This window comes from Oncorhynchus kisutch, unplaced genomic scaffold (genome assembly GCF_002021735.2).
Source record: "Oncorhynchus kisutch isolate 150728-3 unplaced genomic scaffold, Okis_V2 Okis05a-Okis16b_hom, whole genome shotgun sequence".
NCBI classification, from domain to species: domain Eukaryota; kingdom Metazoa; phylum Chordata; class Actinopteri; order Salmoniformes; family Salmonidae; genus Oncorhynchus; species Oncorhynchus kisutch.
This window is the reverse complement of record NW_022261982.1, coordinates 5,434,336-5,455,866: the sequence shown is the minus strand read 5'-3', so window position 1 is coordinate 5,455,866 and position 21,531 is coordinate 5,434,336. Positions and strand designations below refer to the sequence as shown.

General features: G+C 44.7%; 4 protein-coding genes across 17 annotated transcripts in view; 2 read left to right on the top strand and 2 right to left on the bottom strand.

Moving 5' to 3' along the window:
* The first annotated feature begins 17 nt into the window (after positions 1-17).
* On the top strand, positions 18-5,210 carry LOC109884901 (U2 small nuclear ribonucleoprotein auxiliary factor 35 kDa subunit-related protein 2). 6 transcript variants are annotated; one of them, XM_031813501.1, is made up of 12 exons: positions 41-271; positions 490-578; positions 724-790; positions 1,264-1,372; positions 1,510-1,640; positions 1,779-1,849; positions 2,034-2,132; positions 2,302-2,414; positions 2,706-2,919; positions 3,033-3,088; positions 3,227-3,336; positions 3,620-5,209. In XM_031813501.1, the coding sequence occupies exons 7-12, from the start codon at positions 2,109-2,111 to the stop codon at positions 5,032-5,034; spliced, it is 1,932 nt and encodes a 643-aa protein (XP_031669361.1). In that variant the 5' UTR covers positions 41-271; positions 490-578; positions 724-790; positions 1,264-1,372; positions 1,510-1,640; positions 1,779-1,849; positions 2,034-2,108; the 3' UTR covers positions 5,035-5,209. The 6 variants fall into 6 exon arrangements, with proteins under 6 accessions (XP_020332387.1, XP_020332386.1, XP_031669361.1 ...); XM_020476798.2 differs by having other exon boundaries at positions 18-271; positions 1,510-1,849; XM_020476797.2 differs by lacking the exon at positions 1,779-1,849 and having other exon boundaries at positions 20-271; positions 1,510-1,596; positions 2,094-2,132; positions 3,620-5,210.
* Positions 5,211-5,330: 120 nt separating this feature from the next.
* On the bottom strand, positions 5,331-19,151 carry LOC109884904 (AP-1 complex subunit sigma-2). Of its 2 annotated transcripts, XM_031813510.1 has the most exons (6): positions 18,758-19,063; positions 17,809-17,987; positions 14,641-14,749; positions 13,301-13,438; positions 8,092-8,100; positions 5,346-7,897 (listed from the first exon to the last, which is right to left on the bottom strand). In XM_031813510.1, exons 2-6 carry the CDS (start codon positions 17,985-17,987, stop codon positions 7,850-7,852), a joined length of 483 nt encoding a protein of 160 aa, XP_031669370.1. In that variant the 5' UTR covers positions 18,758-19,063; the 3' UTR covers positions 5,346-7,849. The 2 variants fall into 2 exon arrangements, with proteins under 2 accessions (XP_031669371.1, XP_031669370.1); XM_031813511.1 differs by lacking the exon at positions 8,092-8,100 and having other exon boundaries at positions 5,331-7,897; positions 18,758-19,151.
* LOC116359799 (dentin sialophosphoprotein-like) lies at positions 5,346-7,104 on the bottom strand. 4 transcript variants are annotated; one of them, XM_031813508.1, is made up of 3 exons: positions 6,540-7,104; positions 6,135-6,497; positions 5,346-6,092 (listed from the first exon to the last, which is right to left on the bottom strand). In XM_031813508.1, exons 1-3 carry the CDS (start codon positions 7,076-7,078, stop codon positions 5,912-5,914), a joined length of 1,083 nt encoding a protein of 360 aa, XP_031669368.1. In that variant the 5' UTR covers positions 7,079-7,104; the 3' UTR covers positions 5,346-5,911. The 4 variants fall into 4 exon arrangements, with proteins under 4 accessions (XP_031669368.1, XP_031669367.1, XP_031669369.1 ...); XM_031813507.1 differs by having other exon boundaries at positions 5,346-6,047; positions 6,099-7,104; XM_031813509.1 differs by having other exon boundaries at positions 5,346-6,005; positions 6,099-7,104.
* A 36-nt stretch (positions 19,152-19,187) lies between the features above and the next one.
* LOC109887972 (phosphorylase b kinase regulatory subunit alpha, liver isoform-like) overlaps positions 19,188-21,531 on the top strand; it is a 37,231-nt gene continuing 34,887 nt past the window's right edge. For 2 of the 5 annotated variants that reach the window (XM_031813495.1, XM_031813496.1), the window contains exons 1-2: positions 19,188-19,513; positions 19,671-19,762. In XM_031813495.1, coding sequence (XP_031669355.1) covers positions 19,685-19,762 — 78 coding nt within the window. In that variant the 5' untranslated portion in view covers positions 19,188-19,513; positions 19,671-19,684. The remainder of the gene's footprint in view (positions 19,514-19,670; positions 19,763-21,531) is intronic. The other 3 variants (XM_031813498.1, XM_031813494.1, XM_031813493.1) reach the window with 3 other exon arrangements.

Here is a 21,531-nt window from a genome sequence, read left to right as displayed (position 1 = left end):
CGGCGCGTGCGCAGACATGACCAGGAAGTGATTTATCATCGAACAATCTAAAAATTAATGCGTTCGCTGAACATTTTCGAAGAGAAATGTAAAAGTTTATGGCAACAGTACAACGGAACGATTCATACGGTGCAAGTCATTTTCGTTTGAAACGATTTTGACAAACATTTCAAACGAAGAGGGACATTTTCAACTTTGACCCCTGACGAATTGAATGAGTTTTCTGCAAAATGGCAGCATCAATACCTTCTGCCGTGTCAGCACCATTGGGGTATGTTAAGATAATTGGCGTTAATCTGATGTTGTTATGTCATGTAAATGTAATTGATATGCATGGTGGTGCCAAAGAATCACACCGTAGTGCTGTAAGTTATCTATTTACGATAGTCAAGTAGATAACTAACGTTAGCAAGCTCGCAGTGACTGTGTTGACAAACACTGAATAAATAGTAACTTAGACAACCCATGCCTTGTTATATTTCCCCACAGTCAAAAACGCAGGGCATCTTTGAAGAAGAAAGAAAGAAGAAAACGAAAACGCCAAGCCCTCGCCAAAGCCCAAATCAGGGAATCTGGTGGTATGTCACAGTGGATATATTTGAAAATCCTACATGATATTCTCTCTACTACTAGCCAGTTGTTTATAATTCCCGACGGGGACTATGTATTCTGAATGTCTAACCATCCACTGACGAGCTCTAATTCATCTCCCTAAACACTTAGAAAATGGAGATGATTCTCCACCAGAACAGGATGATGATGAAGAGGAAAGGAAGGCTGAGGAAGAAAGGTAGCAAATATATTTCTACAGTTTTAAGTTGATAAGCAATGGCACTTTTTTCAGGGTCTGTAATATTGTTCCATGTGTCCTGTATTCAAAAAAATGTCAGACTCCAATCAACTGTTCTCTCTGCTACCGCACGGCAAGCGGTACTGTTGCGCCAAGTCCGGGACCTAAAGGCTGAACAACCAATCAAATACCCCCCCCCCCCATCTGTTTTTATACTGCTGCTACTCACTGTTTATTATCCATGCATAGTCACTTTACAAATGACCTCGACTAACCTGTACCCCCACACATTGACTCGGTACTGGTACCCCCTGTGCATAGCCTCGTTATGTAAATGTATTGTGTTATGTTTTGATAGTTAAAAAAACAAACATTTATTGTACTGCATTGTTGGTTAAGGGCTTGTAAGTAAGCATTTCACAGTAACCTGTTGTATTCGCCGCATGTGACAAATAACATTTGTTTTGATTCAGACGGCGCCTAGACCAGGAGTGGCTGGAGAGGGAGAGGCTGGCCCAGCAGGAATTCAGACTCCGGTGGGAGAGGGAAGACGCTGCAAGGAAGAGACAGGAGGAAGAGGAGGTACAGAACTGTCACAATGTAGAATGGCACCCTATTCCCTAAGATTAACCAGAACTCGGGCCAAAAGAAGTGCACTATAAAGGGAATAGGCCATGATTCACTGAAATAATGTGTGTAACCGCTTTCCATGTCTGCAGGCGAGGATAAAGCAGGAATGGGAGGCCCAGCAGAGGAGAGAGGAAGAGGAGAAGGAGCAGAAGCAACAGGAGAAGAGAGACAGAGAGGTGAAACCTGCACCAGGAGGATAAACGCACAATGGAAGAGCTACATATCCTCTTCCTTTTGGTCACACAATGGTTTTAACTTAAGAAATATTACACAGTAATGTGTCTTTTGTGTGAGAAAGAAGTGTTTTTGCCTCAGACATCGACTTTTATCCACGTGTTTTTCCTTAACTGTGATACACGCAAAGGCCTTAACTAAGATACACACAAAGAGGGACACTCCTACAGGTCTGTGCTGCCATGGGACAAGGATGTATCTTTTATCTGTGGATTTGTTTCCTCATGTCTTCTGGTTATTCTCATACTGCTCAGGGACAAAATACACACACACACACACACACACCTTTGCAGTTCTTATGTCTAGTGTCTTTGTACAAAGGCATATTTTGTGGCTCGCTTTCAACCACTGGTAAGATATTCTTGACTTGCAGTAACAGATATCCAGATATGCCACTGCAGGTTTTCACCAGCCCATCCTATGTTTGCACCATTTACAGGAAGCTGTACAGAAAATGTTGGACCAGGCTGAGAGTCAGGTATGAAAAAACAAACCAAATACATATTGCATACCAAGTTTATGTTTGGAAAGGAGTCTTGACTGTCTTTGATGGAACATTTTTCTGTAAAGCAGTTAGGTGTTACACAAGGATGAGTTTTGCAATTATTACAGAAACAAACCTATTCTACTTCCTGTTTTGCGTGTAGCTGGAGAATGGGGGTCCCTGGAGAAACCCTGAGGCTCCAGATTTTGGTACGGAGCAAGACCGGGCTAACTGCCCCTTCTTCCTCAAAACTGGAGCCTGCCGCTTCGGCGACAGGTTGGTAATGGTTCTAAATAGGAACACATTTCATTTTTTAATTGTATTTTTATCATTATAATATTTTTTTATTTGTGTTTTTAATATTATTACCATAATTATTTGTATTATTATTTTTAGCTAGGATAGTCCAACACCTTTTTCCAGGGAGTCCTGGGAAGTGCATTCTTGTTAATTTTCCTTAAATGAGGCTCGTCTTTCAGAATACTGCATAGCACAGTCATTTGTATACCATATTTTCTTTATATTAGCGTTTAACTAATGAAATCTTCTGCTTACCTGATTGGTCAGGTGCTCTCGTAAGCATGTCCACCCCCCGTCCAGCCCTACTCTGATGATCCGGGGGATGTTTGCGACTTTCGGGATGGACCAGAGGTCACGGGACGACTACGATACAGACGCCTGTCTGGAGCACAGCGAGGAGGAGGTACAACAGCAGTTTGTGGATTTCTACGAGGATGTACTTCCTGAGTTTAGGAATGCTGGCAAGGTGTTGCAGTTTAAGGTGAATATGATGTTTGTCTTGCTGGATTAGAAGGAGTGATTCAATGGAAAGGAGACCTATCCACTCTTGAGGGGCATTGAATCAAACTCCTCTCTCGTTTTGTCTGTCTTCAGGTCAGCTGCAACTTCGAGCCACATTTGAGAGGAAATGTTTATGTCCAGTTTGACACGTAAGTAAACTAAGCAGCTTATGAAAATGGTCTGATAAGTTTTGTAGGCGTAGAAACAATGGTGTTTCTCAATTTTGAGTCATCAAGTAGTGTATCTTTACGGTCAATTTTTTTTCTCTTTGCTGTCTGTGTCTTTAGAGAGGAGCAGTGCAGAGAGGCCTTCATGATGTTCAATGGAAGATGGTACGCTGGCAAACAGCTCCAATGTGAGTTCTCTCCTGTCACCAGATGGAAGACTGCTATATGTGGTGAGGGAATGGAACACAAAAGTACAACTGAGAACCACAATACACCTACCTACACTGATTTTTACAGAATCATGCTAGTCATAAGTCGTGTATATTACCTTTTTATTTAACTAGGCAAGTCGGTTAAGAACAAATTAGAATGACAGATTTGTACCTTGTCAGCTCGGGGGTTTTGAACTTGCAACCTTCCGGTTACTAGTCCAACGCTCTAACCACTAGGCTACCCTGCCGCCCCATATTATTAAGACCCTGGTATTTGTTTGATTGCCGTGATCCTCCACAGGTTTGTTCGACCGACAGAAGTGTCCGAAAGGAAAGCACTGCAACTTCCTGCACGTGTACCGTAACCCTGGAAATGAGTTCTGGGAGGCGGACAGGGACCTGCACATGTCCCCCGACCGGGGAGGAGGGGGTACCGGGTCTTTCGCTGGGGGCCGGTTCTCTGAGAGGAGTAACCGCTCCTCGTGGACCGAGAGGTCACAGAGCCGACGGGGGGAGAGGAGCAGGAGGAGTAGGAGCAGGGAGAGCAGAATAGCCCAAAGGAGAGAGAGTCTTCAGAGTGACAGGTCTTGGACCAGTCGTACCAGCACGAGACCCAGGTCGAGGAGTAGGGACAGAGAAAGGAGAGACAGGAGCAGAGATAGGAGGGACAGAGGCAGGAGCAGGGACAGAGACCGGCTGGATGGGAGCAGAGACCGAGATGGGAGCAAGAGAGAGGGGTGGAGGGGTTCACCCACAGAGGCTAGTAGGGGGAGATCCAGATCAGCCAGCCCTGGAGAGTCCTCGAAGAGGAAGAGACAGGGGAGCAGGAGTCCTGGAGAGTCCTCTCAGAGGAGGAGACAGGGGAGCAGGAGTCCTGGAGAGTCTTCTCAGAGGAGGAGACAGGGGAGCAGGAGCCCTGGAGAGTCCTCGAAGAGGAGGAGACAGGGGAGCAGGAGTCCTGGAGAGTCCTCGAAGAGGAAGAGACAGGGGAGCAGGAGCCCTGGAGAGTCCTCTCAGAGGAGGAGACAGGGGAGCAGGAGTCCTGGAGAGTCCTCTCAGAGGAGGAGACAGGGGAGCAGGAGCCCTGGGAAAACATCCCAAAAAGACAAGCAGCCAGCCAACGACAGCAGCGACACGGCTCCATCACGCCACAAACGCAACAAAAAAAGCAAAAAGAAGAAGAGCAAGAGGAGGAAACCCAAGAGGGACAAAAAGAGCCAGTCGGCTGGGGGTCAGAGTTCATCTGCAGAGTCAGGGAAGGAGTCTTGGGACGAGGAGAAACCCTCTCCAAACCTTGTAGACAGCAGTACACGGACTCCTCATGAGGTAGACAACACTACCCAGGAGACTGTGGATGTAGACAACACTACCCAGGAGACTGTGGATGTAGACAACAATACCCAGGAGACTGCTAGGGTAAATGCCATACTTAGTCTCATGTTGTCTGAGTCTCTTGATAATGCCAATGCAGTCACTTCAGACATACAGACCCAGGTCAAGGAGGAGCCTGAGGATCCCTGTCCACCTATTGTCCCCTCTCCTAGCCCTGGGGATGTGGACATCGCTCAGACTCCTGAGGCAAACGCACTCTCCCCAGACCTCCATAGTATCTTCCTCAAGCAGGAGTATCCCTCTCTACCCAGTGTGCCTGAAGAGGAATGTGAACAGGATCGACCTGAGACGCTGCCTGATTCCCCTGACGATGATGACCCATAGCAGAATGAAATGTGTTCTGTATGGACTTCACCATGACTGCTATGGGCATTTTGAAGTGTACACTGTTTATGCATTGACTGTTTTCAATCTTCACCAATGCACTGCTCAACCTAGCTTTCACAAATGTTGGTTTGTTCCAAATGTAAGATGTGACAATTAAATGTTTTTTTATACAGTATGTGTATTTTTATTCCCAAAAGTAACTCGTGAGCATTTGCTCTTTGACCTACAATTGAACCTTGTTTCTTCCACACACTTTACATTTTCTGTGAAGAAAAAAGGCCAGGCAAAACAACCATTCTGCTAATCCATAGACATGTATTGTTTTAATGATTAACAGTATTTGAGAGAACTGAAGTAGTGACAGTTGTCTGTGTAAAATAAAATGCAATACTTTGAAATGGTTCATAATGTACACAGGAGCAAGACATGGTGCCCTATTCCCTATATAGTGCACTTCTTCATAGGCTCTGGCCAAAAGTAGTGCACTATGTAGGGAATAGGGTGCCATTTGGGATGTCACCACAGTTAAAGAGCAAATACAGTACAAGCTGAACATTAAATGTCGTCACAGGACCCCATTCTGGTCATTGGTAAAGGAGCAGTCTGTATGGTAGACAGGGAATTGCAACAGGTTTTAGGCTTCTTTAACCAATGGTTTGTGTAAACAATTCAATAACTGGTCATGTCCGTGTGCACTAAGCACAGGCAGTGATATAGTGGGAGTACCTCATGATTTGTGCTTCAATTGTCACAACCTTCCTCAATAACAAGTAGCCTGTTATGATTCAACTAGAATATTCCAGTTTCACGATCACTTCCATGAACAGAATTCAGGTCAGAACCAGGCTACGAATCAAGTGCCCTAAATGCATTTTCATTGACAGGTAAAACATTGTGTGACGAAGAGAAGTTTGATGAGTAACAGAATCCCTTTTTGTTCATTTTCACTAGTGTTACTCTTCCCTTGCCTTTTAAAGCATGCAGAGTGGGCGGAGTTACTCTTCCCTTGCCTTTTAAAGCATGCAGAGTGGGCGGAGTCCCCAGTGTTACTCTTCCTTTACCTTTTAAAGCATGCAGAGTGGGCGGAGTTACTCTTCCCTTGCCTTTTAAAGCATGCAGAGTGGGAGGAGTCCCCAGTGTTACTCTTCCCTTGCCTTTTAAAGCATGCAGAGTGGGAGGAGTCCCCAGTGTTACTCTTCCCTTGCCTTTTAAAGCATGCAGAGTGGGAGGAGTCCCCAGTGTTATTCTTCCCTTGCCTTTTAAAGCATGCAGAGTGGGAGGAGTCCCCAGTGTTACTCTTCCCTTGCCTTTTAAAGCATGCAGAGTGGGAGGAGTCCCCAGTGTTACTCTTCCCTTGCCTTTTAAAGCATGCAGAGTGGGAGGAGTCCCCAGTGTTACTCTTCCCTTGCCTTTTAAAGCATGCAGAGTGGGAGGAGTCCCCAGTGTTACTCTTCCCTTGCCTTTTAAAGCATGCAGAGTGGGCGGAGTTACTCTTCCCTTGCCTTTTAAAGCATGCAGAGTGGGCGGAGTTACTCTTCCCTTGCCTTTTAAAGCATGCAGAGTGGGCGGAGTTACTCCTCCCTTGCCTTTTAAAGCATGCAGAGTGGGCGGAGTTATTCCTCCCTTGCCTTTTAAAGCATGCAGAGTGGGCGGTGTTACTCTTCCCTTGCCTTTTAAAGCATGCACAGTGGGCGGAGTTACTCCTCCCTTGCCTTTTAAAGCGTGTAGAGTGGGCGGAGTTACTCCTCCCTTGCCTTTTAAAGCATGCAGAGTGGGCGGAGTTACTCTTCCCTTGCCTTTTAAAGCATGCAGAGTGGGCGGTGTTACTCTTCCCTTGCCTTTTAAAGCATGCAGAGTGGGCGGAGTTACTCCTCCCTTTTAAAGCATGCAGAGTGGGCGGAGTCCCCAGTGTTACTCTTCCCTTGCCTTTTAAAGCATGCAGAGTGGGCGGAGTCCCCAGTGTTACTCTTCCCTTGCCTTTTAAAGCATGCAGAATGGGAGGAGTCCCAGCTGTGTTTGTGCTGTCTTCCCAACTGAACATATTGAACGACACAGGAGGTAGCAAGACAGCACAAAGATCTGGGACTCAGGCTATACAGAGCAAGGCTTGGGTCAATTCCATTTAAATTCAGGAATACACTGATATTCCAATGCACATTTCCTTCTGTGATTTTCAATGAGTAAAAAGTGTAAATTGGTTTACTTTCTGAATTGATAGGAATTTAAATAGAATTGACCCCAACCCTGAGAGAGCACATATTTTCCCCCTAAACACCATTTATCTTCAAAAAGATATGATTATAACACAGTGTTCTTTGGTCAAAACAATGAAAGAATGAACATGAATACTTTAAACTGTAACACTTCTTTAAAAATACTGACATCGTTTTGCTTTCTTTTACTTGTGAACATCCCATTTAAGTAAACATGGGGTTTCATACTGTTTATGATATACTTTGAATTGTTTTAAATTCTCTAGACGAGACTGGAGTTAAAGTGCCCGTCACGGACATGTCATGTACAACAGAAACACGGACTTAAGGAAGGTGGGTGAGATTTCAGTTATTATTGGTGTAGTTTGTGGCCACTGGCTGCATATATACCCCAGGGGTTTCAAAAGGTGTTTGACGAGGCACAAAAATAAAAAAAGGAACAGTTGACAGTTGGCACAAGTAACATTAACAACATGATAAGAGTTTTAGTACAAGACAACACTGCAGCACAGTAAAAGGAGACAACAAGATGTTTGGGCCCCGTGAAGAGAGAGAGAGAGTAAAGAGAGGGAGATAGTTGGGGCAGTGATGGAGGGAGTTTATGTCAGGCCAATCTCCTCCAGGACACTCCGTGGGGCTTCAGCTTCCTAAAGGAGGGAGGGAACAGACAACAAGACAGTTGAGAAGGATAAGACACTGTAGTCAGTCTGAAGATGGACCAGTTTGATTGGTTTATGGAGTGCATACAAGAAACACGTGTTTGAAGCCTAAATGCAATGACTTGAGTAACTGCTCCAACGCCACGATTAAATAAAGCATATCAGGTAGATGTAACACTTACTTTGGCATCCTAGCAGGAGGTGAAGCACAGAGAGAGAGAGAAAAGCACTATTTGAATACAACTGACCGCAAGACCAGCTGGTGTAAAATCACAGGAGGCTGCTGAGGGGAGGACGGCTCATAATAAATGGCTGCAATGGAGCGAATGGAAGGGTATCAAACCATGTGGGGCGGCAGGGTAGCCTAGTGGTTAGAACATTGGGCTAATAACCGGAAGGTTGCAAGTTCAAATCCCCGAGCTGACTGTCATTCTGCCCCTGAACAGGCAGTTAACCCACTGTTCCCAGGCCGTCATTGAAAATACGAATTTGTTCTTAACTGACTTGCCTAGTTAAATAAAGGTACAACAAAAAAATGTGTTTGATACCGTTCCACTGATTCCGCTCCAGACATTACCACGAGCCCGTCCTCCCCAATTAAGGTGCCACCAACCTCCTGTGTTCCAAACGAGCAATAAAGGAAAGGCACAAAATGTCCAATCCAGACATTAGTTGTGGCTCCAAAAATTGCGCTGTTAACAAGGTATTTAATCAATAATAGCTCAGACACATCGGTAGGATTGACACGTTTGCCTGCCGACAGTACAGAACAGAGTTGTCGCACAGCGAAGTCCTCAGCTTCGATAAAATAATCCAAACCAGAAGATGGATGTCCGTGTGTGTTGCTTTATGGTCTAGTCAATGTTAGCTAGCTGCACTGACGTTGCAGAATGCCCTTTCTGATACTAGCCAGATGGCCACAGCAAGATATATATATATATTTAATTCACTCTCCATAATCGCATACAGCCCATAGATAGACTTTTAGCTAGCTGGCTAACGTAAGCTAAATGGTGTTAATGTAATTTCATAATTCCAATATGTTTTCATTAATTGAATTCACTTAGTCTATTTTATGAGAATTTGTAAGATTCTTATTTGCATAAAAGAGACAGAGACCAGTCTTATCAAAATTAGATAATAGTATTTATTCTCGGAGCGCGCTGCCATATAACCACGAACAACAGTTTTTTTTTTACAAAATATGACATCATAGGTTATAAATTGTCCTTCCTCCTATCAACCAGGATTCCAACAAGTTGAAAAGTTCATTCCAACCCACTAGCTCGCTCACTCCAGACACACACTTATCTATTAACTTCTGGAATGGTCACCTTCATCCATCCCTATTTAGAAGACAGTTTCAGATAATGGAAAATCCAGGAAAACACTCTCTGCCTTATCTAAACATCCCAGAGCTAAGTTGAGTCGGTTCAACCATAGGTTAACAACACTTTTTGCTTACTTAAAAACCCACAATTCCAGTCCTCTCCAACCTGGCTGGAATTTTATTTAATTACCCCCTGTTTCATGCTCCACAATCCCTTCCTTATGAATTAATATTATTAATCAGATATAATAAAAACAGAGTATAAGTTTAATTAGTTATAGTTCTATTTAAAATGTAGATATTGTTTAGTCATTATTCATAAAATTCCTAACAATGGTTAGCATGATTCGCTAGCTAGCTAGGTAGGTAAAGGGTCTCTAGGCAGCTGCTTCGTGAAAACTGATCCATTGCGAGTTAATGATGTCACTAGCGACAGTGGCCAGATAGCTAGCTTGGTAAAGCATTTAGTGTTGTGAGCATGGTGCTGCACTTACCACCTCATTCGTTTCATATGATGTCTATGACTGCCAGGCCCAGTTAGTAAGCTAACAAATAGATGGGTTGGTTGTTTAGCAGAGACGGCTTAGATTGGTCTTTTGTCCGAATAAGCAGGTTTTTACCACTAGCCAAGCTTGTTCTGGGAGAGCGAGATCGTTCTTTTTTTTTATTAGACTGTTGACAACATGTCAACTGTATTTCAATGTTTATTGAAAACATAAATAAAAATGTGCACTTGTCTCTCAAACACAAAGGGTGTCCGTAACGCGCTTTGGTGATTGCATTTCACTTCCGTTGTTATAAAATACATTTTACCAAGACAAATATGATTCTTCATATTCTGAATTCGTTCAGTGGGTTCTTTCTCTAACATATCACTAACGCTATATATCGAAGAAGTCGGATATCGTAACCTAATACATCCCATAATAAGCACCGAGCTCTGGTGACAGAACGAAATTGAACTAGTTGAAAACGAGTCCCCCCTACTTCATCGTTGCCATCTGACCATCCAGAATCACAACACACAGCCTTCGGGTCCCATTGAAGAGCTCGCATCGTTTCTGTGACGTTGTTAGCCAAGCCTTGTATAAACTAGTAAACATTATCAGACCTAAAAACATAAATCATCCTTCCTCAAGCACAGACTCTTCAGCTAGACGTAAAAGATAGAAAGTATGATGCAGCTCTATAGTTTTAGTTGGAACAATTCTGATGAAAAGGGTGGATTAGACTGGAAAGGGTGGATTAGACTGGAAAAGGGTGGATTAGACTGGAAAAGGGTGGATTAGACTGGAAAAGGGTGGATTAGACTGGAAAAGGGTGGATTAGACTGGAAAAGGGTGGATTAGACTGGAAAGGGTGGATTAGACTGGAAAGGGTGGATTAGACTGGAAAGGGTGGATTAGACTGGAAAAGGGGGATTAGACTGGAAAGGGTGGATTAGACTGGAAAGGGTGGATTAGACTGGAAAAGGGTGGATTAGACTGGAAAAGGGTGGATTAGACTGGAAAAGGGTGGATTAGACTGGAAAAGGGTGGATTAGACTGGAAAGGGTGGATTAGACTGGAAAAGGGTGGATTAGACTGGAAAGGGTGGATTAGACTGGAAAGGGTGGATTAGACTGGAAAGGGTGGATTACACTGGAAAGGGTGGATTAGACTGGAAAGGGTGGATTAGACTGGAAAAGGGTGGATTAGACTGGAAAAGGGTGGATTAGACTGGAAAGGGTGGATTAGACTGGAAAAGGGTGGATTACACTGGAAAAGTACCCCCCCCCCCTTATTTTTGTCACTCCAACCCCCCCAGTCAGATTCTCCAGTGTTTCATGCTGATGGTAGTCATGAATGAGAGCTGAATAGTGACTGAAGCCCCCTTTATGAACAGAGGCAGTGAGAGCTCAGACAGCCAACCCTGGGGAGGTTCCCATAGCTCAGTCATATAGCTGTGGATGCAGGCAGTGAGAGCTCAGACAGCCAACCCAGGGGAGGTTCCCATAGCTCAGTCATATAGCTGTGGATGCAGGCAGTGAGAGCTCAGACAGCCAACCCAGGGGAGGTTCCCATAGCTCAGTCATGTGGATGCAGGCAGTGAGAGCTCAGACAGCCAACCCAGGGGAGGTTCCCATAGCTCAGTCATGTGGATGCAGGCAGTGAGAGCTCAGACAGCCAACCCAGGGGAGGTTCCCATAGCTCAGTCATGTGGATGCAGGCAGTGAGAGCTCAGACAGCCAACCCAGGGGAGGTTCCCATAGCTCAGTCATGTGGATGCAGGCAGTGAGAGCTCAGACAGCCAACCCAGGGGAGGTTCCCATAGCTCAGTCATGTGGATGCAGGCAGTGAGAGCTCAGACAGCCAACCCAGGGGAGGTTCCCATAGCTCAGTCATGTGGATGCAGGTGTCGTGGAATTATCAGAATTTGTTGGTAACATTTGTAAGATGTTTAATATTCATCAAATGGGTGTAAGTTACTTCTCATCAGAATGGTATTTTTGTGTAATTCTGATGTGAGGTTGCAGTTATCTGTTCTATGTCAAAACTAAGTTGCATGGGCCGCTGAGAGGGGAGAGGTCAAAGTGTCATCATGTGTAAACATATCTTTTACTCCTTACCTTTCCCAGTGGGGAAAGGAGGGGTTGCAGTGTCTGGAATCATTCTATGCTCCCTCTTTGTTGACCTGTAGGGTCAGTCTCCTATCTGTGAGTTTGTCCAGGAGGTTGTATTTTGAGTTGGTTGTATATAAATGACAATTTGATATCGAGGATTTGGTTTATGGTTCTGAGGTTTGGGAAAGGAGACAAAAGCTGAACGATGAATTATGTCTGTGCGGTCTGACTATGGGTGTCTTTGCTATTAAAGGAACTCAGTTGCATTGTAAGGGGACTCTCAGAAAATTCACTGGGGAGACACTGAATTTATCTGAGAGTCACAGGCTTGTGATAAGAGCTCATATAATTAAAGATGGACTTTTATAACTAACTCTGACGTGTGTGTGTGGTTTGCTCCCATAATTAGGTAAATAGAGGAAATTTCCACGACACAGGTAGTGAGAGCTCAGACAGCCAACCCAGGGGAGGTTCCCATAGTTCAGTCATGTGGATGCAGGTAGTGAGAGCTCAGACAGCCAACCCTGGGGAGGTTCCCATAGCTCAGTAATGTGGATGCAGGCGGTAGGAGTGCCTGGAATACCAATGCCACCAACAGGCTGCCAGACGAATAACATTAGCCTAAATACAGCAGTACTATAGACAAACACTTTCAACACAAAACTAAACAAGTCAAGAATGACATATAGGAATCAGAGAGATGGAGAGAGAAAAAGGCCATTACACCAACTCATCTAGGACATAGCCCAGAGATGTCATCATAGCCCAGAGATGTCATCATAGCCCAGAGATGTCATCATTACACCAACTCATCTAGTACATAGCCCAGAGATGTCATCATAGCCCAGAGATGTCATCATAGCCCAGAGATGTCATCATTACACCAACTCATCTAGTACATAGCCCAGAGATGTCATCATAGCCCAGAGATGTCATCATAGCCCAGAGATGTCATCATTACACCAACTCATCTAGTACATAGCCCAGAGATGTCATCATAGCCCAGAGATGTCATCATTACACCAACTCATCTAGGACACAGCCCACATACCTCCTGCAGCAGGTCGGCCTGCTCTATAGCCTTCAGTATGTTCTTCTTGGAGGTCAGGGTTAGTGTTGGGGTCAGATGTTAGGGGTCAGTGAGGAGTCTTACCTCCTGCAGCAGGTCGGCCTGCTCTATAGCCTTCAGTATGTTCTTCTTGGAGGTCAGGGTTAGTGTTGGGGTCAGATGTTAGGGGTCAGTGAGGAGTCTTACCTCCTGCAGCAGGTCTGCCTGCTCTATAGCCTTCAGTATGTTCTTCTTGGAGGTCAGGGTTAGTGTTGGGGTCAGATGTTAGGGGTCAGTGAGGAGTCTTACCTCCTGCAGCAGGTCTGCCTGCTCTATAGCCTTCAGTATGTTCTTCTTGGAGGTCAGGGTTAGTGTTGGGGTCAGATGTTAGGGGTCAGTGAGGAGTCTTACCTCCTGCAGCAGGTCTGCCTGCTCTATAGCCTTCAGTACGTTCTTCTTGGAGGTCTCCTGAGCCTCTCCTCCTAGCAGGAACTCATCCAGGATGAAGTAGGCCTTCTCAAAGTTAAAGATGATGTCCAGCTCACACACCTGACATGGAGACAGACACAGACACCAAGAGGGAACACATTGGAAGATTATTTTTCCTAGTCCAAATTATTTATTCCAACTGGTAAACCCATTTGAACAGCTCCATTAGACACAGGAACAACCAGACCCTGTTCCAATAACAACATGTATACTTCTTCCCCGTCTTACAGATCTGATCATTTGGATAGGCGTTAAGCAATGGTGCTTTAACATAATGAGAGAGAACAGTATGGCCACTGTCATAAACACAGAGAACAATATGGCCACTGTCATAAACACAGAGAACAGTATGGCCACTGTCATAAACACCAACAGGACCACTGAGAGAACACTATGGCCACTGTCATGAACACCAACAGGACCACTGAGAGAACAGTATGGCAACAGTCATGAACACCAACAGGACCACTGAGAGAACAGTATGGCAACTGTCATGATCACCAACAGGGCCACTGAGAGAACAGTATGGCCACTGTCATAAACACCAACAGGACCACTGAGAGAACAGTATGGCCACTGTCATAAACACGAACAGGACCACTGAGAGAACAGTATGGCCACTGTCATGAACACAGAGAACAATATGGCCACTGTCATGAACACCAACAGGACCACAGAGAACACTATGGCCACTGTCATGAACACAGAGAACAATATGGCCACTGTCATGAACACAGAGAACAATATGGCCACTGTCATGAACACAGAGAACAATATGGCCACTGTCATGAACACCAACAGGACCACAGAGAACACTATGGCCACTGTCATGAACACAGAGAACAATATGGCCACTGTCGTGAACACCAACAGGACCACAGAGAACAATATGGCCACTGTCATGAACACCAACAGGACCACTGAGAGAACAGTATGGCCACTGTCATGATCACCAACAGGACCACTGAGAGAACAGTATGGCCACTGTCATAAACACCAACAGGACCACTGAGAGAACAGTATGGCCACTGTCATGAGCACCAACAGGACCAGAGAGAACAGTATGGCCACTGTCATAAACACCAACAGGACCACTGAGAGAACAGTATGGCCACTGTCATAAACACCAACAGGACCACTGAGAGAACAGTATGGCCACTGTCATAAACACCAACAAGACCACTGAGAGAACAGTATGGCCACTGTCATGATCACCAACAGGACCACAGAGAACAGTAGCAGTGTGCAATATGAAGACTCACACTGCCAAAGTACTTATCCAGCAGCTCTACGTATCTGTGGATGATCTCCAGCGTGATGAGCTCATTGTCTTGATCTTCCACCGCACAGCAGAAATACAGACTGGCGTATCTGGAGGACAGGATAACACAGGGATAAGGAGCAGAAATACAGACTGGTGTATCTGGAGGACAGGATAACACAGGGATAAGGAGCAGAAATACAGACTGGCGTATCTGGAGGACAGGATAACACAGGGATAAGGAGCAGAAATACAGACTGGCGTATCTGGAGGACAGGATAACACAGGGATAAGGAGCAGAAATACAGACTGGCGTATCTGGAGGACAGGATAACACAGGGATAAGGAGCAGAAATACAGACTGGCGTATCTGGAGGACAGGATAACACAGGGATAAGGAGCAGAAATACAGACTGGCGTATCTCGAGGACAGGATAACACAGGGATAAGGAGCAGAAATACAGACTGGCGTATCTGGAGGACAGGATAACACAGGGATAAGGAGCAGAAATACAGACTGGCGTATCTGGAGGACAGGATAACACAGGGATAAGGAGCAGAAATACAGACTGGCGTATCTGGAGGACAGGATAACACAGGGATAAGGAGCAGAAATACAGACTGGCGTATCTCGAGGACAGGATAACACAGGGATAAGGAGCAGAAATACAGACTGGCGTATCTGGAGGACAGGATAACACAGGGATAAGGAGCAGAAATACAGACTGGCGTATCTGGAGGACAGGATAACACAGGGATAAGGAGCAGAAATACAGACTGGCGTATCTGGAGGACAGGATAACACAGGGATAAGGAGCAGAAATACAGACTGGCGTATCTGGAGGACAGGATAACACAGGGATAAGGAGCAGAAATACAGACTGGCATATCTGGAGGACAGGATAACACAGGGATAAGGAGCAGAAATACAGACTGGCGTATCTGGAGGACAGGATAACACAGGGATAAGGAGCAGAAATACAGACTGGCGTATCTGGAGGACAGGATAACACAGGGATAAGGAGCAGAAATACAGACTGGCGTATCTGGAGGACAGGATAACACAGGGATAAGGAGCAGAAATACAGACTGGCGTATCTGGAGGACAGGATAACACAGGGATAAGGAGCAGAAATACAGACTGGCGTATCTGGAGGACAGGATAACACAGGGATAAGGAGCAGAAATACAGACTGGCGTATCTGGAGGACAGGATAACACAGGGATAAGGAGCAGAAATACAGACTGGCGTATCTGGAGGACAGGATAACACAGGGATAAGGAGCAAAAATACAGACTGGCGTATCTGGAGGACAGGATAACACAGGGATAAGGAGCAGAAATACAGACTGGCGTATCTGGAGGACAGGATAACACAGGGATAAACAACAGAAATACAGACTGGCGTATCTGGAGGACAGGATAACACAGGGATAAGGAGCAGAAATACAGACTGGTGTATCTGGAGGACAGGATAACACAGGGATAAACAACAGAAATACAGACTGGTGTATCTGGAGGACAGGATAACACAGGGATAAACAACAGAAATACAGACTGGCGTATCTGGAGGACAGGATAACACAGGGATAAGGAGCAGAAATACAGACTGGTGTATCTGGAGGACAGGATAACACAGGGATAAACAACAGAAATACAGACTGGCGTATCTGGAGGACAGGATAACACAGGGATAAGGAGCAGAAATACAGACTGGCGTATCTGGAGGACAGGATAACACAGGGATAAACAACAGAAATACAGACTGGTGTATCTGGAGGACAGGATAACACAGGGATAAACAACAGAAATACAGACTGGTGTATCTGGAGGACAGGATAACACAGGGATAAGGAGCAGAAATACAGACGGGTGTATCTGGAGGACAGGATAACACAGGGATAAACAGCAGAAATACAGACTGGTGTATCTGGAGGACAGGATAACACAGGGATAAACAACAGAAATACAGACTGGTGTATCTGGAGGACAGGATAACACAGTGATAAACAACAGAAATACAGACTGGTGTATCTGGAGGACAGGATAACACAGGGATAAACAACAAAGGCACTAACCTTGGGCCACATTCTGACAAACATACTTTCGTTCAGCAGGGATAATAATGAATAACAAAAGCATGTCCTTCACCATTTTGCTGTAACAAAATGGCCCCCTGACTGAAAGCAAAACTATAAGGGTGCCTCCCTAGCAGCAAAGTCTTATTGGAAACCAACCTTCTAAACATTGGCACAAGTATAGTGGTTTGAGACTATACTACAATTTAGTTGTCACAACCGCCAATTTCAGGAAGTAAAAACTTTAACAAAGATGGTGAAATTCCCTTCCTGAATTGACCTCAACACAATCAGATGGAGTCCACATTTCCCCCGTCTGTCTGTCTTGTAGATGATATTAAGGTCCACCCACTCCAGGAAGGAGCTCATCATTTCCCACCATTAACGCCCTTGTCTGTCTGTCTGTCTCTGACCTCTTGTAGACGATCTTGAGGTCCCTCCACTCCAGGAAGGAGCACATCATTTCCCACCATTAACGCCCTTGTCTGTCTGTCTGTCTGTCTGTCTGTCTGTCTGTCTGTCTTTCTCTGACCCCTTGTAGACGATCTTGAGGTCCCTCCACTCCAGGAAGGAGGTCATCATTTCCCACCATTAACGCCCTTGTCTGTCTGTCTGTCTGTCTGTCTGTCTCTGACCTCTTGTAGACGATCTTGAGGTCCCTCCACTCCAGGAAGGAGCTCATCATTTCCCACCATTAACGCCCTTGTCTGTCTGTCTGTCTGTCTGTCTGTCTTTCTCTGACCCCTTGTAGACGATCTTGAGGTCCCTCCACTCCAGGAAGGAGGTCATCATTTCCCACCATTAACGCCCTTGTCTGTCTGTCTGTCTGTCTGTCTGTCTGTCTGTCTGTCTGTCTGTCTGTCTGTCTGTCTGTCTGTCTGTCTCTGACCTCTTGTAGACGATCTTGAGGTCCCTCCACTCCAGGAAGGAGCTCATCATTTCCCACCATTAACGCCCTTGTCTGTCTGTCTGTCTGTCTCTGACCTCTTGTAGACGATCTTGAGGTCCCTCCACTCCAGGAAGGAGCACATCATTTCCCACCATTAACGCCCTTGTCTGTCTGTCTGTCTGTCTGTCTTTCTTTCTCTGACCTCTTGTAGACGATCTTGAGGTCCCTCCACTCCAGGAAGGAACACATCTTGGGCTTACGGGCTAGAATGGTCTGGACCAGGTCCCTGGAGATCTTCTTCCTCTCTTTGTCTGACAGGGGAACATACCACTTCTGCAGCCGCAGCTTACCCTGCCGACTGAACAGCAGCATGAACTGCATCTGGTGGGAGGGAGGAGGACAGAGGAGAGGAGAAAGAATGAGAGAGGGACAGCAGAGGAGGAGAGAGAATGAGAGGAGTATAGAGGAGAGGACAGGGGGAAGGACAGAGGAGGGAGGGGGATGGGGTGGAGAGGAGGGAGAGGGGATGGGGAGAGGAGAGAAAGGGAGAATGATAGGGGACAGAGGAGAGGGAAGGAGGAAGGTGAGAGGAGATATGAGAGGAGACAAGGATCAATACAAGTGTAACAGAGGTGGTTTGGTGGGCTTTAGCTCATCGGGATGATTCCGTCTTCAGGCACACAAGAGACTTGAGCCCAGGCTGTTCAGTAAAGTGATACAATACAGAGGCAGGGTGAGGGTGTATGTTGGAGCAAGGAGGTAAAGTAGCCAAACATAAATGGTAGTTTGCTTACATAGCTAGTGAAAGGTCTTCTCCATAGTCAAGACCTGATATGGTCTTCTCTGTCTAACTATCTAGCCAACTGAGGATTTGCCTATGAAAACACAGACATTTTCCCAGTCATATAACTAGTTAGCCTAGTTGTTGTTAGTTAGGTAGCTTATGGCCCTCAGTATATCCATCAAATATGAGTGTAAAGCTAGCTCAGAGATGGGTGGCTAGCGCTAGCAGCTAACATGCACAGTAAGGATGTCTAGCTAGCTACTTTTTCAATGGCTTTTTGTGGACATTATCAGAAGCACAGGACGCTTTTTCGTTCAACATGTGCAATTGCAACGACTGGCCAAACAAATAAGGAGGTAAAACGTACCTTTATCTTGATTGTTGACTCAAAAACACTATGAATTGCAGATTCAAATCTATCCAACAGAAATGTGCAGTCCACCCAGTGAAGTCGAGCGTTCAGCGGGGATGCAGTTAGATCTATTTGGATTGGTTAACACATCTACTGTCCGGATTTTTGATTGGCTTAAAAATTCCGTTATCCCAGTCCTTGTTTACTATGCCTGCAGAATGTAAATGGACGAGGTGGGGTCGCACTGGTATCAATCAAAGTATTCTGAAAATATTAAAATATTAGATTGAACAGAATGATGCCGAGGTGATACAAAGACCACACGAAGTAAAATAGAAAGCAAAGCCGAAAACAAACCCGGCACCGTTTGTTGGTTTAAATCTAGATCTATGTTATGTTAAAAAAAAAAAAAAAGATTCTAACAATAATTCATATATGTAATAACCAACTCATCTTCTCTACGTTGGCTGCTCTAGCGCCCCCTTTATGGCAACTGTATACCGGACATTCTGTCCACATCAGGAAGAGGAGAGGCACATTGAGAGACCGAGAGAGGAGCAGTAATCTGTTACATGTGAAGGAATGGTGTATGTTGAGCTAAAAACACCTCTGCGACGTGAAGTATTCGGTAATATTTTGACACTGATGCTACTGCGCTGGAGCAACTAGGAGTTTTATGAAATGCGTTGAATGAATGTGGAATTGTTAGCTGCTACTGCAAAGCTGTCAACAGCGATATTTATGCATTGCACAATAACTGATGGGTTCAAGGTAGGTGACTTTCTATACAAAGTAATGTTATTTGATTACAGCATACTGCAGTACTTTTACTATTGCGAACGCTTCAAATGTAGTCAGGACCCACGACTACTGTACCCTACTATAAATTATCCTGCTCTAACTACCTGTCATAATTTCATATTGACAGATAGAGACGGCAACATGCGGAGCCGCAGTAACTCAGGTGTGAAACTCGATGGATTCGCCAGGCTCGTTCATGAGACTATTCTATGTCACCAGGTATGTTTCATTATATCACGTACCACTGCCAGACATAATGTCACGTTATGTCATGCGAATAACATTCGTACAGTTACCATTTGCAATGAAAGAAGTCATGCACAATAGGTCTAATGATATTGATACATCAGTAAAATCCCCACAGTAGGCTAAATGTCTGTTACTTATCCTTAGAAAGCCAAGAGTCAATAGCTCTCTGTTTTTAAATGGGCAAACTGTCCTGGCGTGGACTCCCTAAAATAAATAAAAGCTTGGACAAAGGGCAACTTAAAATAGAGAGAGAACATAGAAAGTATTTGTCTTATCTACTCTACTTGAGGTCAGTCAACAGTCTTTCTCTCTCTCTCTCTCAATTCAATTTCAATTGAAGGGGCTATATTGGGAAACATATGATAAACTAGAGTGAAATTAACAATAAAAAATGACCAGGAAACATTAAAGTTCCAAAAGAATGAAGACATTTCAAATGGCATATTATGTCTTTAATACAGTGTTGTAACGATGTACAAAAGGGAAAATAAATCAATATAAATATGGGTTGTATTTACAATGGTGTTTGTTTTTCACTGGTTGCCATTTTCTTGTAGCAACAGGTCACACATCTTGCTGCTGTGATGTCACACTGTGGTATTTCACCCAATAGATATTGGATTTGTTTTCAAATTCTTTGTGGTTCTGTGTAATCTGAGAAAAATATGTGTCTAATATGGTCATACATTGAGGAGGAGGTCAGGAAACTGAGCTGCACTTCCACCTCATTTTGTGGGCAGTGTGCCCATAGCCTGTCTTCTCTTGAGAGCCATGTCTGCCTACGGCGGCCTAAAATCATGTTTGACGCAATTTGAAAGCAAAATCTTGTACAGCACTGTTAAGTCTGGGTCAGTCACAGTGGTCAGGTATTCTGCCACTGTGTACTCTCTGTTTAGGGCCAAATAGCAATCTAGTCTGCTCTGTTTTTTGTTAATTCTTTCCAATATGTCAAGTAAATATCTTTTTGTTTTGTCATGATTTGGTTGTATCTAATTGTGTTGCTGTCCTGGGGCTCTGTGGGGTGTGTTTGTGAACAGAGCCCCAGGACCAGTTTGCTTAGGGGATTTATTTTTATTTTTTTACCTTTATTTAACTAGGCAAGTCAGTAAGAAAATGTAATGGCTTTAGAAGCTTCTGATAGGCTAATTGACATAATTTGAGTCAGTTGGAGGTTTACCTGTGGATGTATTTCAAGGCCTACCTTCATACTCTGCTTGACATCATGGGAAAATATAAAGAAATCAGCCAAGACCTCAGAAAAACAATTGTAGACCTCCACAAGTCTGGTTCATCCTTGGGAGCAATTTCCAAAAGCCTGAAGGTACCATGTTCATCTGTACAAACAACACCATGGGACCAGTTGGCCATCATACCGCTCAGGAAGGAGACGTATTCTGTCTCCTAGAGATGAACATACTTTGGTGCGAAAAGTGCAAATCAATCCCAGAACAACAGCAAAGAACCCTGTGAAGATGCTGGAGGAAACAGGTACAAAAGTATCTATATCCACAGTAAAACAAGTCCTATATTGACATAACCTGAAAGGCCGCTCAGCAAGGAAGAATCCACTGCTCCAACACCAACATAAAAAAGCCAGACTACAGTTTGCAACTGCACATGGACACAAAGATCGTACTTTTTTTTGAAAAATAGAACTGTTTGGCCATAATGACCATTGATATGTTTTGAGGAAAATGGGGGAGGCTTGCAAGCCGAAGAACACCATTCCAACCATGAAG